Genomic DNA, 20486 nt, shown 5'->3' with positions numbered 1-20486 from the left:
CGCAAGGTGGGCCAGGTGAAAGTGATGAAGGGGTGGAAACTGGAAGCCAAGTTGATGAATTTTTCCAGGTCCAGACGAGAGCATGAAGCGGCACTAAAATAGTCATCGATGTACCGATAAAGGAGTTGTGGGAGGGGACCCGGGTAGGCCTGGAACAAGAAATGTTCCACATATCCCATAAAAAGGCAAGCATAGGTAGGACCCATGCAGATGTCCATTGCTGCAACTTTGATTTGGCGAAAGTGGGATGAGTTAAAGGAGAAGTTGTTGAGAGATAAAAACAAGTTCAGCCAGGCAGAGGAGAATGGTGGTGGATGGGAATTGTTCAGGCCCCTTTTTGAGAAAGAAGCGAGGAGTTCTCAGGCCATCCTGGTGTGGGATGGAGGTTTAGAGAGATTGCACATCCAGATTCCAGCATCCGCAGTAATTTGCTTTTATTGTATTGTTATTATTGTATTACTGCTATTTATAAGCACATAAAGTTAAAGTGCATGGGATTACAGGGTAGTGTCTTGAGATGGATAGAAAGCAGATTAGCAGACAGGTATAAATGGGTCTTTTTTCTTATTGGCAGGCAGTGACATGTGGGGTACCACAGGGATCTGTGCTAGCACCCCAACTGTTCACATTATATATTAATGATTTGGACGAGGGAACTAAATGTATTATCTCCAAATTTACAGATGATACAAAGTTGGGTGGGAGATGAGCTGTAAGGAGGATGCAGAAATGCTTCAGTGGGATTTGGGCAGGTTGAGTGAGTGGGCATATGCATGGCAGATGCAGTATAATGTGGATAATAATATAATAATAATCTTTATTGTCACAAGTAGGCTTACATTAACACTGCAATGAAGTTACTGTGAAAAGCCCCTAGTCGCCACACTCTGGCGCCTGTTCGGGTACACTGAGGGAGAATTCAGAATGTCCAATTCACCTAACATCACGTCTTTCAGGACTTGTGGGAGAAAACCGGAGCACGCGGAGGAACCCCACGCAGACACAGGGAGAACATGCAGACTCGGGGAGAACGCTCAGACTCCGCATAGTGACCTAAGCTGGGAATCGAACTTGGACCCTAGCGCTGTGAAGCAACAGTGCTAACCACTGTGCTACAAATGTGAGGTTATCCACTTCAGTAGGAAAAATAGGAATGCAGAGTGTTATTTGCATGGGTGTAAATTGAGAGAGGTGGTCCACCACATCCACGCTACCACCAAGAAAGCACAACAGTGCCTATATTTCTTCAGGAAACAAGGGAAATTCGGCATGCCCACACTGATTCTTACCAACGTTTACAGATACACCATAGAAAGCAACCTATCTGGCTGCATCACAGCCTGGTACGGCCACTGCACGGCCCAAGACCGCACAAAACTTCAGAGAGTCATGAACACAGCCCAGTCCATCACACAAACTTGCCTTCCATCCATGGAGTCTATCTACACCTCCCGCTACCTGAAGAAAGCGGGCAGCATAATCAAAGACCCCTCCCACCCGGCTTTCTCACTCTTCCAACTTCTTCCATCGGGCAGGAGATACAAAAGTCTGAAAACACACACGAACAGACTCAAAAACAGCTTCTTCACCGGTTACCAGACTCCTAAATGACCCTAATATGGACTGATCTGATCTCTTAACAGCTCTTCCTGAGCATTACTGCACTCCTGTAGGCTTCACCTAATGCCTATGTCCATGTATTTACACAGTTTACTTATGTTTGCCCTATGCCTTTTATCATATATAGAATGATCTGTCTGGACTGTACGCAGAACAATATTTTTCACTGTACCTCGTACATGTAACAATAAACAAATCCAATCCAATCTTGCTATGGAGGGAGCGCAGCAAAGGTTTATCAGGCTGATTTCTTGGATGATGGGACTGTCATATGAGGAGATACTAAATCGGTTCTGATTTATTCATTGGAGTTTAGAAGAGTGAGAGATGTCATCGAAACTTTCAAAATTCTAACAGGGTTAGACAGGGTAGATTCAGAAAGAATGTTCCCAATGATGGGGGAGTCCAGAAGTAGGGGTCATAATTTGAGGATAAGGGGTAAAACCTTTAGGACTGAGGCGAGGAGAGATTTCTTCACCCAGAGAATGGTGAATCTGTGGAAACTACACAGAAAGCAGTTGAGGCCAAAACATTGAAACCGGAGCACCCGGAGGAAATCCACACACAGACGGGGAGAACGTGCAGACTCCACACAGACAGCGACCCAAGCCATGATTCGAACCTGGGACCCTGGAGCTGCGAAGCATTTGTGCTTCAAAAGATGTACAAAAGATATCTCAATACAAATGTAAATATAAAATAGTTCTCCAATGTACAGACATATAACTTCATAAAATGTACCCTCATGAATAAGGAAATATATTTTCTTTTCTATACACCAATTTCCAAATCGTATTTGTTCAATTTATAATCCTTTGTTCAATTTATAATCCTGTGTTATTTTCCCTTTACAGACACTATTTGCAGAGAGTATAGCTTACATAAAAGGATATATGCTTGGGTTCTGCTATCAAACATGCACATAGGGAAATTCTGTCATAGTGAACATAAATACTCAGAAGCAAAAACGGCATTTCTCAAATTTAAAATGAGATATGGCTATCCTTTGTAGGTTTTATCCAAGTCCCTGATCTGCGCTGCCACACTAGATTTAAATAAATATTATGACAAGAACTTTGGGGGATTATTATTTACTTAAGAGTTTCAACCTGAAAAACAAGATTTCTCCATGTAGTCTAACAAACAGATTAGCATTAGAAATGTTAATAACTAGACTTGCAGACTGCAAAACTTAAAACTACCCTTTCTAGCTGCTGGTTGCCATTCTGCAGAAGTGTTTGCTTCAACAGTTTAAGCTGTTACAGCCATGCATAATTGTTTTTGCCTACTTTTACATTGAACTTAAAAATAGTTGCTGGAATTGCACACAAGGCCTACTTTTTAAACTAGCACATACACATTCACTATTTCTCCCAATGCAAAACTCGTTTGGTCAAATCCAAGTAGATTGTGTTATGAGCCAGGGTTTAGAGAACCCCAAAGTGTAGCATGGAGTTCACCTGACCCACAACTTTTAATAGATTGTGGTATGGGGAGCACACAGCCCACTCTACAGGTGTAATCCAGGACAAATCAGCCCGTTTGATTGATCCCCCTTCCACAAACATTCAAACCCTCCACCACTGATGAACAGTGGTAGCCGTATGTACCATCCACAACACCTTCCAAACCCATGACCACTACCATCTAGAAGGACAAGAGCAGAACATACCTGGGAACCCCATCACCTGGAGGTTTACCTTCAAGTCACCCACCACTCTGATTTGGAAATAAATCGCCACTCCTTCACTGTCGCTGGGGTAACATCCTGAAACTCCCTAACAGCACAGTTGGTGTACCTACAATACCTGGATGAGTACTTGCCACATCATAACATTCAAGGCTATGGGCCAAATGCTTGCAAATGAGATTAGGTAGGCAAGTCAGGTGTTTTTTATTGTTGGTGCAGATTCGAAGGGCCTATTCTGTGCTATATTATTCCGTGACTCTGTGCAGCAGTTCAAGAAGGCAACTCACCACCACGCTCTGAAGGGCAATTAGGGATGGGCAATAAATGCTGGCCTAACCAGTGACGCCCACATCCCATAAATTAATTAAAAAAATTATCAGTTTAGCCCATAAGAGGGTAGTTTACGAGTCTAATAACAGCGGGGAAGCAGTTTCTGAAACTGTTGGTGTGTGTTCTCAGACTTTTGTAACTTCTGCCCGATGGAAGAAGTTGGGGGAGAGAATAAGCCGGGTGGGAGGGGTCTTTAATTATGCTGCCTGCTTTCCCAAGGCAGCGGGAGGTGTAGACAGAGTCAATGGATGAGAGATGAGGTTCGCATGATGGACTGGGCTGTGTTCACGACTCTGTAGGTTCTTACAGTCTTGGGTTGAGCAGTTGCCATACCAAGCTGTAGGATTCCGACTTTTCTGGATTTCGCAAATTGATTTACTTATGATTTCTTACCTCACTTAGAAATAGTCACATGCATTTGGGAACAAGTCAATGCTACATGTCAACAGTGGATAAGTTGTCTTAACTTAGTAACAAATGCAAGAAACGTCAAAGCAAAAGTGGCCTTTGCCAGACTTTGAACATCAGTGTGGGAAGGAAGAGCATGAAGCAAGTCTTCCTACTAAACCAGGGGTGGGCAAACTTTTCCATGCAAGGGCCACATTCAGAAATTCACAATTCACAAAGGGCCGCATAGTATATTAAGTAAAATAATTACTTCACCCGGTTATGATTCTGGGCGCCTCATATAGAACATAGAACAGTACAGCACAGAACAGGCCCTTCGGCCCTCAATGTTGTGCCGAGCAATGATCACCCTACTCAAGTCAGCGTATCCACCCTATACCAGTAAGTAACCCAACAGCCCCCCCATTAACCTTAAAAAAAATAAAAAATAAAAAAAATAAAAAAATTTTTAAACATTTTTTTTTTTTTTAATGACTTGGTGGGCCGCAGAAATACCTTTGGCGGGCCGCATGCGGCCCGCGGGCCGTAGTTTGCCCACCCCTGTACTAAACTGAAAGTCTATAGAGACCATGCTGCTCTATGAATATGAGACTTGGACTGTGTACCAATGTTCACTTGAGCTGCCCTCAGGAGTTTTTGAAGATCAGATGGCAGGAAAATGGAAAACATATCAGACAATGAGGAACACACTGAGCTGGCACGCCAAGCATCCACACCATATTGACACAGATACAACTGAGTTTGGGCTGGTCATGTAGCCAGAATGCCCGACACTTGCTTACCAAAGTGAATGTTCTATAGAAAGCTAGAGTCTGGAATGCACTCTCATGGCAGTCAAAGGAAACAATATGATGTTTCACTTTAATTTTAATATTGACTTTAAGCCCTGGGAGAAGTTTGTCCAGGATCGCTGTTCAACCAAATAAAAAACGTTACACCTCCAAGTGATAAAAGACAAGGAGTTGAAATCCTGAGCCAGCAACTCATCCATAACTCAATCACCTGCAGTATCCTGTCTTATCTGCTGCAGAACCTTCTGGGCACAGATTGACCTCATCAGTCACCGACGTACCCTCCGGAATGCCATCAAACACCCCAGATGAAAACATGGTTACAATAATAATAATAAGCTTTCACTGTCACAAATATGAAGTTACTGTGAAAAGCCCCTAGTCGCCACATTCCGGCACCTGTTCGGTTAAGCTGGTACGGGAATTGAACCCGCGCTGCTGGCATTGTTCTGCGTCACAAACCAGCTGTCTAGCCCACTGAGCTAAACCAGCCCTTCACCTTGAAGGATGAACAACAGTAGAAATGGCTATAACTTCTGAAATAATGTGAAACTTCCCATTTACACTATTTTGAGTTAGTGAATATGCATAAAAATCACTGCTCCTCTCGGATCACTAGCAGTGAATTGAATTAATTAACCCTACCCCTCGAGCAAGCATCGACTCCTACTGGAGTACAGTTTCACATCCTGGCCTACCAGTCTCTTCTCACTCAAGGAAACATGACAAATGTGCAAAACTATACTAGCAGGTTAAATCAACAGAGTGCTATTAACATGCAAGCCAAATCCTGTCTTCAACCAATATTCAAGGTTTAAAATAAAGTTCCAGGCCAGAGGTTTTTATTTGATTAGAAACTTAAAATCAGCAAATAGCTTAGGTATCTTTCAAACTGTGTATTTATTGCAAGATACAGTAACTGCACTCAGTATGTAAGAAAAGTGGTGTGCCTCAGTGTGACTCTCCTCCAGGTGGTGACAGCCTGAACAAAATGCTGAAAGGGTGCCAATTTGGTAGCAGCTGTAGGATCCATCTTAAATTACGTTTAGTATTGAGAGGTCCATCCTCACTATAACGAATCAATTTAAAACATTTATTTTCCAGTCTTGACCAGTCGAATTGTAAGAATAGCATTTACATAGCTGCAAGAGGACAGAAATCCGTGCATTCCAGTGTACATGGTTAACTATATTCATATTCTTTGACATTCAATAAAATCCATTATGAATCAGACATAAGCCCTGTGGCGACATGTAGTTGGAGATGGCAGGTTGGGTGGTTCCTGCTAGAGCTTTCATTTTTGGCCCTCTTCATCCAGATTTTGGGGAGAATTTTATATAATTGCTAGATAAGTTGCATCAACCAGAGGATGCCGAAACCCCAGAAAAAGAATGCGGGAAGAAAGGTGCAAGCGATAGTCTGCCGGCAAGATCGGTGGGAAGATCAGTGGGAGCAAAGATGGCGGCAGCAAGCTCGCTAGGTAGGCGGCACCCATGGACAAGCTGGCTAAAGTGATGGCAGGGTAGTTTGAGCGGCTGTTTTCCAAGAACTTCAACAGGTATCAAACGGGCGGCACGGTAGCACAGTGGTTATCACTGTTGCTTCACAGCACCAGGTACATGAGTTCAAATCCAGTCTCGTGGACTGTGTGGAGTCTGCACGTTCTCCCTGTGTCTGCGTGGGTTTCCTCCGGGTCTTCCGGTTTCCTCCCACAAATCCCAAAAGACATAATGTTAGGTGAATTGGACATTCTGAATAATCTGTGTATCTAAACAGACGCCGGAATGTGGTGACTCGGGGCGTTTCAAAGCAACTTCATTGCAGTGTTAATGTAAGCCTACTTGTGACAATAAAGATAATAATTATAGATGGTAGCCTCGCTCAAGGAGTGGGTGGTTGAGACACTTGGGCTGGTAAAGGAGGCTTTGGCAAAGACGTCGACGGAGGTGCTGGAGCAAGGAGGTGTTGAAGGGGTGGAGGAGGCATTGTCACAGCACAGTGGCAATGGCTCGATGGGTGAGCAGCTGCGGAAGAGTAACAGGCTGAGAGCCAAAGTGGAGGACCTGGAGAACAGTTCTCGAAGGCGGAAACTGAGGATCGTGGGACTGTTCGAGAGGTTCGTGGGCAATTTGGACAGGGCTCATCGGTCGGTCTGGTCGAAACCAAAGGTGAATGAACCACCAAGAGCTGTGATAGTCAATTTTCACAGCTACCAGGTGAAAGAAAAGGCATTGAGATGGGCAAAACTGAAATTGAGAGGGGACGTGGGAAGGCAGTATATACCAGGATCTCACGGTGGAGCTAGCAAGACGGGTGGCCTTTGGTCAGGTGAAGGTACCATTGTATAAAAGCAACAAGAGGTTTGGGTGGTCTACCCAGTTGAAGGTCACACATTTTTAAAAATAAATTTAGAGTACCCAATTCATTTTTTCCAATTAAGGGGCAATTTAGCGTGGCCAATCCTCCTACCCTACACATTTTTGGGTTGTGGGGGCGAAACCCACGCAAACACAGAGAGAATGTGCAAACTCCACACGGACAGTGATCCAGAGCTGGGATCGAACCTGGGGCCTCGGCACCGTGAGGCAGCAGTGCTAAACACTGCGCCATCGTGCTGCCCCTCTGATGGTCACATAACTCCAGGGACTATTACGTTGGGACAGCGGAGGAGGTGGAGGTGTTCGTGAAGGCTGAAGAACTGAATGGAGTTTGGACTTTGTTTTTATCTTTCTTCCTTCTTCCAGGTTGGGTTTGGGAGGGGATGGATTTAGTTTGAAGTATTATTGTGTTGGGGATTTGGAAGGTCTGGGTGTGAGGGTGGCCTTAGCATTGGTTTTCTTCTTTAGAATAGAATAGAATAGAATAGAACAGTACAGCACAGAACAGGCCCTTCGGCCCTCGATGTTGTGCCGAGCAATGATCACCCTACTTAAACCCACGTAACCCGTATACCCGTAACCCAACAAATCCCCCCATTAACCTTACACTACGGGCAATGTAGCATGGCCAATCCACCTAACCCGCACATCTTTGGACTGTGGGAGGAAACCGGAGCACCCGGAGGAAACCCACGCACACACGGGGAGGACGTGCAGACTCCACACAGACAGTGACCCAGCCGGGAATCGAACCTGGGACCCTGGAGCGGTGAAGCATTGATGCTAACCACCATGCTACCGTGAGGCCCCTATTCTTTGATATTAATCGGGGGCTCTGGCAAGGGGCCACCTCGTTGCAAATCAAACTGGCTAGTAAGGTGAGAGGATGGGCCACGGTTGTTGGAACCTATAACAGGTTTTGATGGGCCTGGGAGTGTGAATGATGAGGGGATGGGGACGATACTGGGCGAAGGGGTTTTGAGAGGAACTGGCTGGTGGAGCGGCTGGGAAGGGGACAGTGAGAGGAGTAGGTGGCTGACTGTGACTAGGGGTAGGTCTGGATCCCGCTGGCAGTTATGACTGACAGGAGGAGTGGGGGGGGGGAGCGAGAGACCCCCAATCCAATTGGTAATGTGGAACATGCGAGGGCTTGGGGGGGGGGGGGGAGAGAACCGGTGAATCCGGTTGTTTGAAAGCATGGAGGATACTTGTGACCGGTGTGGGAGGGGCCCAGTCAATCACACACATGTTCTGGTCCTTCACACACACATGTGCTGCTTTTTCTTTGCGATATTGCATTGAAAGTGTTGAAATATCAAAAACTTGAATAAAAATATCATCTCACCTTTTGTTAAACATAATACTGCTTTTGAAGCAACTCCATTTTACACATCTCACACTACAAGTGAAATGCAAAGCATAACCTGGAAAGGAACTGTCTAGTTCATTGCACAGAGTAACACTGAAACAGTAACAGCCTTAGATTAGGAGAAATGGACGGCACAACATCGTGGGCTGAAAGGCCTGTACTGTGCTGTAATGTTCTATGTACTCCATAACTGGGCTGGCACCAAGGGCCTGCAGAATGGATGACTAGGATACCAGAAAGGACTTCAAACTAGTAAAAAAAGAGTGAAAAGGAAGGAGATAGTTCAGTTGAAATAATGATAAAGAAAAATAAAAGAAATGAGAGCAAATATCAGCACAGTGATAAAAAGATATTACTCAGGGAACAGGAAGTTTTATAGAAAGTAATAAAATGCCTGACAAAAATAAAGCAACTTAATAAAAATGAGAGATTAAACTGCCTGCCTAGGAACGTACAGAACATCAGCAACAAAACAAGAATTGAAGACAATAATAAGACAAGAGACAGAATCAGAATTATTGAGCACAAGGAAAGACTAGAACTAGGAACACAGTTTGAAAATAAGGGGTCTCCCATTTCGTTTTTTTCTCTCAGGGTCATAAGTCTGTGGTATTCTCTAACTCAGGAGAAGTAGAGACAGGGTCGTAGAATATTTTTAAAGCGGAGTTAGATAGATACTCGATTAAGAGAGCCAAAGTTTATGGGAGGTGGACAGGAAAGAATAGTTGAGACCACAGTCAGATCAGCAGCCATCACTTTGTCAAATGACAGGGCAGGTTTATGGGGCTGGAATGGCCTCGTGGTGGTATCATAAGGATACTTGGTGACTCTAGAGCTAAGTAATAAAACAGAGCCAATTGAGTGTAAAGCGCACTCACCAGAACGAGCAACAATTAAAACACAACCAATCTGTAACTCCATATAATAGAATTGGCAAGTCATGTTGCAGCTGTATAGAACCTTAGTTAGGCCACACTTTGGAGTATAGTGTTCAATTCGCGACACTACCAGAAGGATGGGGGGGCTTCAGAGAGGGTGCAGAAGAGATTTACCAGGATGTTGCCTGGTATGGATGGCATTAGCTATGAGGAGCGGTTGAATAAACTCAAGTTTGTTCTCACTGGAACGATGGAGGTTGAGGGGCGACCTGATAGAGGTCTACAAATTATGAGGGGCATAGACAGAATGGATAGTCAAGAGACTTTTTCCCAAGGTAGAGGGGTCAATTACCAGGGGGCATAGGTTTAAGGTGCGAGGGCAAGGTTTAGAGGAGATGTACGAGGTAAGGTTTTTTTTACACTAAGGGTAGTGGGTGCCTGGAACTCGCTGCTGGAGGAGGTGGTGGAAGCAGGGACGATGGCGACGTTTAAAGGGCATCTTGACAAATACATGAATAGGATGGGAAAAGAGGGATATGGACCCCGGAATTGTAGAAGATTTTAGTTTAGACAGGTAGCATGGTCGGTACGGGCTTGGAGGGCCGAAGGTCCTGTTCCTGTGCTGTAATATTCTTTGACTGCAGAACCTAAGGGTGTTCCTTATCTACAAAATTCTGTAAAGGTGCCGTATAATAAAATGTTAAATAAGTTAAGGGCAAGATCCTGGCATGGATGAAGGATTGGCTGACTGGCAGAAGGCAGAGAGTGGGATAAAGGAGTCTTTTTCAGGATGGCAGTCGGTGACTAGTGGTGTGCCTCAGAGATCTGTGCTGGGGCCACAGCTTTTCACAATATACATTAATGATCTGGGAGAAGGAACTGAAGGCATTGTTGCTAAGTTTGCAGATGATACAAAGATTTGTAGAGGGGCAGGTAGTATTGAGGAAGTAGGCGGGCTTGAGAAGGACTTGGACAGGCTAGGAGAGTGGGCAATGAAGTGACAGATAGAATACAAATGTGGATAAGTGTGAAGTTATGCACTTTGAAAGGAGAAATGGAGGCATAGACTAATTTCTAAATGGGGAAATGCTTAGGAAATCAGAAGCACTAAGGGACTTGGGAGCCCTTGTTCACATTTCTCTTAAGGTTAACGTGCAGGTTCAGTCGGCAGTTAAGAAGGCAAATGCAATGTTAGCATTCATGTCGAAAGGGCGAGAATACAAGACCAGGGATGTACTTCTGAGTTTATACAAGGCTGGTCAGACCCCATTTGGAGTATTGTGAGCAGTTTTGGGCCCCGTATCCAAGGAAGGATGTGCTGGCCTTGGAAAGGGTCCAGAGGAAATTCACAAGACTGATCCCTGGAATGAAGGGCTTGCCGTATGAGTAACGGTTGAGGACTCCTGGTCTGTACTCGTTGGAGTTTAGAAGGATGAGGGGGGATCTTATTAAAACTTACAGGATACTGTGAGGCCTGGATAGAGTGGATGTGGAGAGGATGTTTCCACTTGTAGGAAAAACTAGAAGCGGAGGACACAATCTCAAACTAAAGGGACAATCTTTCAAAACAGATAGGAGGAGGAATTTCTTCAGCCAGGGGGTGATTAATCTGTGGAACACTTTGCCACAGAAGGCTGCGGAGGCCAAATCACCGAGTGTCTTTAAGACAGAGATAGATAGGTTCTTGATTAATAAGGGGATATGGGGTTATGGGGAGAAGACAGGAGAATGAGGATGAGAAAAATATCAGCCACGATTGAATGGCAGAGTAGACTCAAAGGGCCAAGCGGCCTAATTCTGGTCTTATAAACTGGCAATGCCAGAAACCCAGTTAGCCTCTTGTGATGGAGGCATCATGAAATTAAGTCTTTGTTTACAACTTGTTGAATAATCGTAAATAAGTTTTACACTATGATAAAAGCACGCAAAATTGGAAATACCCTTGTGACATGGATTGGTAATTGACTGAGGGTGACAGATAACCAAGATAAACGGACAACTCTGATTTGACATCATAAATGGTATTCCCCAGAGAACTGTGCTAGGTTCTCAGCTCCATCATAAACATGACTAGGATGAAGGAAGAGAGAGTTAGAACCAAGTTTGTAGGAGATAGAGAGTTTGGATCAAGACATAAAAAAGGATGTAGAGGTTAAGTGAATGGGCAAAACCATGGCAGTTGGAGTTTAATATGGGGAGGTGGGAGGTCTTCTACTTTAGATCTAAGACAACTGCTGCCTCAGTTGTACAGAAGCTTTGTCAGACCCGACAGTACTGCATCCAGATTGAAAAGTGAACCTTGGGAACAACATATTTTCCTTGGTTTTTGGAGAAGGGTGAAAGGAAAGCTGTACAGTGCAGATTTATACTGTGCTTAAAAGGTTGCACAAACTCAGTTTTGCTCCCACTTAAAAGGGGGAGGGAAAGGTCCAGCTCATTAAAATGATTTGCTCTGGTGGGAGAATCCAAAACAAGGCAGCATGACTTAAAATCCTAGCTCAGCTCTTCGGCACGGTGGCACAGTGGTCAGCACTGCTGCTTTGTAGCTCCAGGGACCCGTGTTCAATTCCAGCCTTGCCTGTGTGGAGTTGTACGTTCTCCCAGTGTCTGCATGGGTTTCCTTCCACAGTCCAAAGATGTGCAGGTTAGATGGATTGGCCATGCTAAATTACCCTTAGGTGACCAAAGATGTTCAGGTTAGATGGATTGGCCATGCTAAATTACCCCTTAGGTGACCAAAGATATTCAGGTTAGATGGATTGGCCATGCTAAATTACCCCTTACGTGACCAAAGATGTTCAGGTTAGATGAATTGGCCATGCTAAATTACCCCTTAGGTGACAAAAGATGTTCAGGTTAGATGGATTGGCCATGCTAAATTACCCCTTAGGTGTCCAAAGATGTGCAGGTTAGATGGGTTTATGAGGATAGGGTGGGGGAGTGGGGCCTGGGTAGTGTTCTTTCGGAGGGCCGGCACATTCAATGGGCCAAATAGCCTCCTTCTGCACTGCAGGGATTCTAGAATGAAATCAGGACACACTTTTTCCACACAAGGTTGTGAAAATATGGAACTTTCTCCCTCTAAAAGCTCTCGCAGCCGAGTCAATTTCAACCTTTAAATTGATGGATTTTGTTAGCTAAGACAATTAAGGTTACGGTACAGGTCAGTTTGATCTAACTGCAATATGGAACAGACTCAAGTGACTGAATGGTATAATGCAAATAAAAAGGCAGCCTCCGAATTGAGTTTACAGTGAATAAGGAAAGTTACAACAGGCAGTGCATATTTGATCTGATAGTAATTGTTGAGATGGATATGACACAGATAGGAAACAGAAACTATGGCACTTTAGGGGATAAACTGGAGAACGGTCCAGTTTGTAATTATCATGGAGAACTCAAACTCGCCAAAAAAGTCAACAGTCAAGATTATGAGAGAAGACTGTAAGGAGACTGATTGAAGGGGAGATGCAAAAGATTCTCAATGTGGGAAAATTCGAAAGCCATAAAGTTGAACATATATTTTAGGTACATCATAGAATCATTTGGCATTGAGACTGCACCGACCCTCTGAAAGAGCACTCTATCTAGGCCCAATTCCCCCACCCTATCCTAGCTAGCCATTGAACACTTAGGAGCAATTTAGCTTGGCCAACCCATCTAACCTGCACATCTTTGGACTGTGGGAAGAAACCCACGTACACACTCCACAGACAGTCACCCGAGACCGGAATGGCTCATGAGGCAGCAGTGTTAACCACTCTGCCACGATGCTGCCCATCCTACGAGGACGGGTTTAAGAACATTTACAAACATGCTCGTACGTTGGACCCGGAGAGAAAAAACATTGCTATAGCTGAAAAACACTAGACAGCAACCAGAGAATTCATTATATTGGCAAGTTTGAGTAGATTGGTGCTGGGACCCCAACTATTCACAATATATATCAATGAATTGGATGAGGGAACAAAATGTAACATTTCAAAGTTTGCCGTGATACCAAATTAGGTGGGAGGGTGAATTGTGGCGAGGATGCAGGGATCCTACAGCAAGATCTGGACAGGTTGGGGGGGTGGGCAAATCAATGGCAGATGCAGTATAATTTGGATAAGCGTGAGGTTATTCACTTTGGAAGCCAAAACAGGAAGGCAGATTACTACCTGAATGGTTGTAAATTAGGAGAGGGGAATGTGCAAGTGCGCAGCAGGAACTGGGTGTCCTTGTGCAACATTCGCTGAAGGTAAGCATGCAGGTGTTCTTGCTCGAGATGTTCTTGCTCTCGAGGATGCAGCGAAGGTTTACCAGACTGATTCCAGGGATGGCGGGACTGTCATATGAGGAGAGATTGACTAGGTTGAGATTGTTCTCGCTGGAGTTCAGAAGAGTGAGGGGGGATCTCATGGAGACTTATAAAATTCTAACAGGATTAGACAGGGTAGATACAGGGAAGATGTTACCAATGATGGGCTTGTCCAGAACCAGGGGTCGCAGCCTGAGGATTCAGGGTAAATCATTTCGGACAGAGATAAGGAGACATTTCTGCACACAAAGAGTGGTGAGCTTGTGGAATTCATTACCACAGGAAGTAGTTGATGCTAAAACTTTGAATATATTCAAGAGGCGGCTAGATATAGCACTTGGGGAGAATGGGATCAAAGGCAATGGGGAGAAAGCAGGATTAGGCTACTGAGTTGGATGATCAGCCATGATCATGATGAATGGGGAGGAGGCTCGAAGGGCCAAAAGGCCTCCTCCTGCTCCTATCTTCTATGTATCTCGATTCATTCAACCCAATTGCTCCATGCGAGAATGAACAAAAGAACACACCTATGATAATACAGCACCTCATGACATCCTCAGGCTCTCTCAAGCTTCTCCACAGAACTGTTTTTGAAGTAAAATCAGAAAGCTAAGTCCCACGGTGGAGGAACAGAGAATTAGTACAATAAAAGGTAAGAGATAGATGCCGGTTTACATTCAACCGTCCTACCGTCAGAATGTAGTGCAGAAACACCCCTTGCTCATTTTGAGAACACCTTTTAGCCCCACATACTTATTGGTGGTAGTCAAGAGCATAAATATTGTGGGAACATCAGCTCAAAATCATACAACATTCTGGATTGGACATTTTTATTCCTTCATGAAGAGTGCCAAATGCCTCAAATTCCTCAACACCATCATGGGAATACCACATCACAACCTCGGAGGAGAAGTAACCAGTGAAAATCCTCTGTTTAGTATCCATAAGCTCGATGCAAATTGCTCAAATTTATAAACTTGATCAAACAAGGGGCAGCTAAATCTGAAAGACAACATATTTTGTAGTTAGCAAGTAAAGCAGACAAAGTCTGCTCAATGGCAAGACAAAAATTAATATAGAGAAAAGAAAAACGGGTGACAAAATAAATAATTTTGCAATAGCTATGCATAAAGCTGGAAGTGAACCAAGGGCTTTAGTGGACTTCTTCACATAAAGAGAATAAAACACAAAACAGATCTCCATGCAGAATAGCGGACGTGAAAATCCAAAAAACATTTACAAAACTTGTCAGGTGCCACAATGGGATTTTATATTTCTCCTGGGTGAAACAGCTAATCGAGGTTGGATAGTCTCCCTCAATTTGATCCTTTCGTAACTGCAGAAATATATTTATAACTTAACTTCAAAAATGCAATAAATATAAAATAATCTCATGAAATCTGTTTCAGGAAAAGATATGCTGATTAAACAATTTCATTCAGCTGAAACAATTGCTGATGTGAATGCTTTACAAGTGAAACACATTAAAAAAGGGCCATATTCTGTCAATTGAATCTATATGAATTACTGGATGGCCCTGTGGTACAATACATTAATTTTCCAATTAGAATATGATGAGTATTTGGCTACGGCATATTGGGAGAATTTTTGCAAGGGCAGGCTTACCCAAAGCAGTCAGGAGCACAGAATTGACCAGTCTCACTGATATGCACCCACAGGTGAAGTGACACAAATCAGAAGCAAGCATACTGAAGCACCAATATCTGGGCATATTTTCAACTACCCCATTAACCTTTTTGCTGCTGCACAAAAAGTGTTTCAAATTCTGGTTCCCAAAGCCTAGTCTGCACAGCGATTGCAGATGGGACCAATGATCATCAAATCTGAATCTGCTACTCAGGGAGTCCAGTAATAATAGCTTCATTGAGAGTTTGGAGGCAGTTTCGCCAGCACTGCGGGTTGAGTGCAGGGTCAAGGGAAATGCCGATTTGGGGGAACCACAGATTTGAGCCAGGGAGGTGGGATGGAAGTTTTCCGAAATGGGAGGAGAACGGGATAAAGACACTAAAAGATTTGTTTCTTAGGGGTCGGTTTGCAGGGTTGAAGGAGCTGGAAACGAAGTATGGGCTGGAGCATGGGGAAATGTTTAGATTCATGCAGGTTCGAGATTTTGCCAGAAAGGAAATACAGAGCTTCCTGGTCGAGCTGGCCTCCACGTTGCTGGAGGAGGTGCTGGCGACAGGGGGACTGGAGAAGGAGGTAGTGTCAGCGGTTTATGGAGCTATTTTGGAAGAGGAGAAGGCACCACTGGAAGGGATCAAAGCAAAGTGGGAGAAAGAGTTGGGAGAGGGTATGGAAGAGGGCTTCCGGTGTGAGGTGCTTCGGAGAGTGAATGCCACCACCTCGTGTGCGAGGTTGGGGCTGATACAGCTGAAGGCGGTACAGTATATAGGGCACATCTCACGAGGGCGAGGATGAGCTGATTCTTTGAAGGAGTAGAAGATGTGTGTGAACGTTGCGGTTGGGGGGGGGGGGCTAATCACATTAATATATTTTGGTCCTGTCCAAAGCTAGAGGATTACTGGAAGGAGGTTTTTAGGGTAATTTCTAAAGTGGTGCGCGTGAAACTGGACCCGGACCCCCAGGTGGTCATATTTGGGGTGTCAGACCAGCAAGGGTTGGAAACGGGTGCGGAGGCAGATGTTGCAGCCTTTGCCTCATTGATCGCCCGAAGGCGGATCCTGATGGGATGGAGAGCAGCCTCTCCGCCCTGTGCCCTGGCGGGGGGGACTTGTTGGAGTTCTTGACTCTTGAGAAGGTTAAGTTTGAACTGAGGGGAAAGATGGAGGGGTTCTACAATTCATGGGCATTATTCATAATGCACTTTTAAGAACTGGATAACATCGAACATTAGGTGGTGGTGGGGGTGGGGACAGTGAGTGTTGACGATGGGCGATTCCTGATTCCTTTTTGTCATTTGTTTATGTGAACATGCGGGCTAATGTTTGGGGTTTGGTGGGAGGATGGGATCGTTGTTATTGATATGGGGATTGACATATTTGTTACTGATTATTGTTGGTGGGTGTACATTTGGGGAAAAATGTGAAAAAGGAGAATAAAAGGAGAATTAAAAATATTTTTTTAAAAATCTGAATCTGCTGACTGTCTTGCTTTTCTACAACAACTAGCATGTCCTTTGGAAGTTCGAATGCAGGTGGTGGACTCACTGATAATGTGTCAGCATTTGCAGAGCTTGGTACTGTTTCTGTATTCGCATGTGGGTTCCCAGACAAAAATTTGAAAACTACAAAAACAGAAAAACAATGAACAAAAGTGTGGCATTGTGCCATCAGAGTATTTTATACTCACACCGTTTTCTTTAATGACCTAGAAGTTAATGGGAGCAGGACAGGTGCGAGTAGGAAAGAAAAAGGAAAAAGATTAAAGATTAAAAATTCTTCCAAGCAAAAAAAAAAGTTGTTCCGAGTTGGAACAAATCGGATTCCACATTCTTGGTTTGCCTGTTACTAAAGGACTATAGTGCAAAGGACCTAACTTCCATAAATATAACAAGTTAATACTCGTACTAAAAAGAAAGTTATAAAAATCAGTATTAGAATACTGATCTTCAAACAGAATAACTACAAGGCATCAACTTCTTCAGCCAGAAGAATTTTATAATTTATTGGCAGGGCCAGTTTCATGTTGAGGGAATAACATACTTATCCAGGATTTATGCCACTGTTTGGGAGATTACATTCCCCAAGTGCTAACATTTATAATTAGGCCCCGATGACTAAATAAATCAAATTCTTTCATTGCACGGAACCCTGGATTTTGTAGATCGCATTCTGATTCCATCCAATTTTTTGTAGAAAATCAATGGCCTTATTGCTCCATTTCATCATTTGATACAATCCTTTCAGTTTTCTCCTTCCAATATTATTTTGTATTTCTTTTCCAGTGTTTCTTTTTCTAATCTGTTTTCCAAATTGGAAACATAAGAAAATAGGAGCAGGTGGCCATTTGGCCCTTCGAGCCCGCTCCACCATTCTGCTGATCATCAAACTCAACAGCCTAATCCCGCTTTCCCCCATATCCTTTGATCCCCTTCGCTCTAAGTGCTATATATAAAACCGCATCTTGAAACCGTACAATGTTTTGGACTCAACTACTTCCTGTGGTAATGAATTCCACAGGCTCACCACTCTCTGGGTGAAGACGACTCTGTCCTAAATGGTCTACCCCATATCCTCAGACTGTGTCCCCTGATTCTGGATACACCCACCATCGGGAACATCCTTCCTGTATCAACCCTGTCCAGTCCTGTTAGAATTTTATAGGTTTCTATGAGATCCCCCTTCATTCTTCTGAACTCCAGCGAATGTAATCCTAACTGATTCAATTTCTCCTCGTACGGCAGTACTGCCATCCCAGGAATCAGTCTGGTAAACCTTCGCTGCTTCCTCTATAGCTAGAACATCCTTGCTCAGCTAAGGAGACGGAAACTGCACACGTTATTCCAGGTGTGGCCTCACCAAGGCCCTGTATAATTGCAGCAAGACATCCCTGCTCCTGTAATCCTCTCGCAAATGAAGGCCAGCATACCATTTGCCTTCTTTACTACCTGCTACACCTGCATTCTTACCTTTAGTGACTGGTGTACGAGGACACCCAGGTCTCAGTGCACATTCCCCTCTCCTAATTTATGGCCATTCAGATAATAATCTACCTTCTTGTTTTTGCTACCAAAGTGGACTCACTCAACTTGTCGAAATCACACTGAAGGATCTCTGCATCCTCCTGACAGCTCACCCTACCACATAATTTGGAGTCATCTGCAAATTTGTAGATATTAAATTTTTTTCCTCATCTAAATCATTAATATATAGTAGCTGGGGTCCCTGCGGTACCGACTAGTCACTGCCTGCCAATTTGAAAAAGACCCATTATTTCCTACTCTTTGTTTCCTGTCTGCCAATACAGCGTATCCATCTCAATACACTACCCCCAATTGCATGTGCTTTAATTTTACACACTAATCATTTATGTGGGACTTTGTCAAAGGCCTTCTGAAAGTCCAAATACACCACATCCATGGGCTCCCCTTCATCAATTCTACTAGTTACATCCTCAAAAGAATTCCAGTAGATTTGTGAAACATGCTTTCCGCCTCATAAATCCATGCTGACCGTCAGCTCCTGCCACTGTCTTCGAAGTGCTCTGCGATAAAATCTTTGATAATGGATTCTAGAATTATCCACACTACTGACGTCAGGCTTACTGGTCTATTTTTCCCTGCTTTCTCTCTACCATCTTTTTGAATAGTAGAGTTACATTAGCTACCTCTAAACTGTAGGAACTGTTCTGCAGTCTATAGAATCCTGGAAGACGACTACCAATGCATCCACTATTCCTAGAGCCACCTCCTTCAGTACTCTGGGATGTAGATTATCAGGCCCTGGGGATTAATCAGCCTTCAATCCCATCAATTTCCCCAACACCATTTCTCTACTGTTATTGATCCCCTTCAGTTCCTCCTTCTCACTAAACCCTGCATTCCCCGACATTTCTGGTATCTTATTTGTGTCCTCATTTGTGAAGACAGAACCAAAGTATGTATTTAGTTGTTCAGCTATATCTTTGTTCCCTATAATACATTCCCCTGTTTCTGACCGAAAGGGACCTACATTTATCTTCACCAATCTTTTTCACTTCACATTCTATTAATCACTTATATTTATGCTATTTGTTCAAATAGCAAGTAAGCAAATTAATTGACTTTCAACATGAAAATAAATGTTCAGAACTCTGAACTTCCTTCAATAGCATGGAGCAAAGTAGCTGAGAAACAATGGAAGCTGTAGAGACAAACACTGTACACTAATTTGATTGCTTTCTTCCTCTCCCAGCTTTTGCAAATTAACACTCACACGTCTATTTTGAGTCACCAAGCAATTTGCGATAGTTTAGTGAGGGGCTACTTCATAGTCTGACTTTCCGACATCTCTTTCAAACTCTCAGCACCACCTGCTCTCTCTCTCTCTCTCGGCCACAAATTCAAGGCTGGACAGATTAGCAACTATTAATAGATACCAGCATTCGTTAAGCCTTTCAACAAACACCTCAATTGTTAGCCAGAAAGCCGAACAGTAACTCGTTTGATACTCAAGTTATAAATTCCATCCAATGCAGCGTTCAAACCACTTTCTAGTTCCATAATGAAAACTGATGGGAAAGAAGCTCCAATTAACCAGACTCGCATACACTACAAAGCTTGTTCCAGCATCTATTTACTGGCAACTGAATACAATCAAACTGCAGTGTCGTTCTCAAAATTGATGCAAATTACTGTGGGCATGCAACATTTTCATATTATCACCTGAACTGAGAAAGCATTCAGCTCATAATTATAATTTTTGCCCTTGCAAACTTAGAGGTGTCTGAGAGAACATTCCGAGCAGTGCAACACGAGCTGAAATGTAAAGGGTTACAATTTATTTTTAAACTGGTGTGGTGGGTGCAATTATGATGCTCAAAGAGGAATCGGATAAGGGTAAGGGGAACAAAGGTCTAGAAATCAGCACTACTGAAAGAAGAACCAGGCAACGTGCCTCAATGACTACCGTCCAGTAGCCCTGACTTCAGTCGTAATGAAGTGCGTCGAGAGGTTGAACATGAAGCGCATCACCTCCATACTCCCAGAACGCCCTGATCCACTGCAATTCGCATACCGTCACAACCAGTCCACAGCAGACGCC

General features: G+C 43.8%; 1 protein-coding gene across 2 annotated transcripts in view; it reads right to left on the bottom strand.

Annotated features, from left to right (window-relative positions):
* The window catches only part of ppp1cb (protein phosphatase 1, catalytic subunit, beta isozyme), a 124611-nt gene that overhangs the window by 87700 nt on the left and 16425 nt on the right, over positions 1-20486 (bottom strand). Inside the window, exon 2 of one of the 2 annotated variants that reach the window (XM_038799075.1) lies at positions 17097-17112. The exons of the other annotated variant lie outside the window; for it this stretch is intronic. Coding sequence (XP_038655003.1) covers positions 17097-17112 — 16 coding nt within the window. The remainder of the gene's footprint in view (positions 1-17096; positions 17113-20486) is intronic. 2 annotated transcript variants of the gene reach the window in all.

The sequence above is a fragment of the Scyliorhinus canicula genome, chromosome 6 (assembly GCF_902713615.1).
Source record: "Scyliorhinus canicula chromosome 6, sScyCan1.1, whole genome shotgun sequence".
In the NCBI taxonomy this organism is placed as follows: domain Eukaryota; kingdom Metazoa; phylum Chordata; class Chondrichthyes; order Carcharhiniformes; family Scyliorhinidae; genus Scyliorhinus; species Scyliorhinus canicula.
This window is presented reverse-complemented; position numbering and strand designations above follow the sequence as displayed.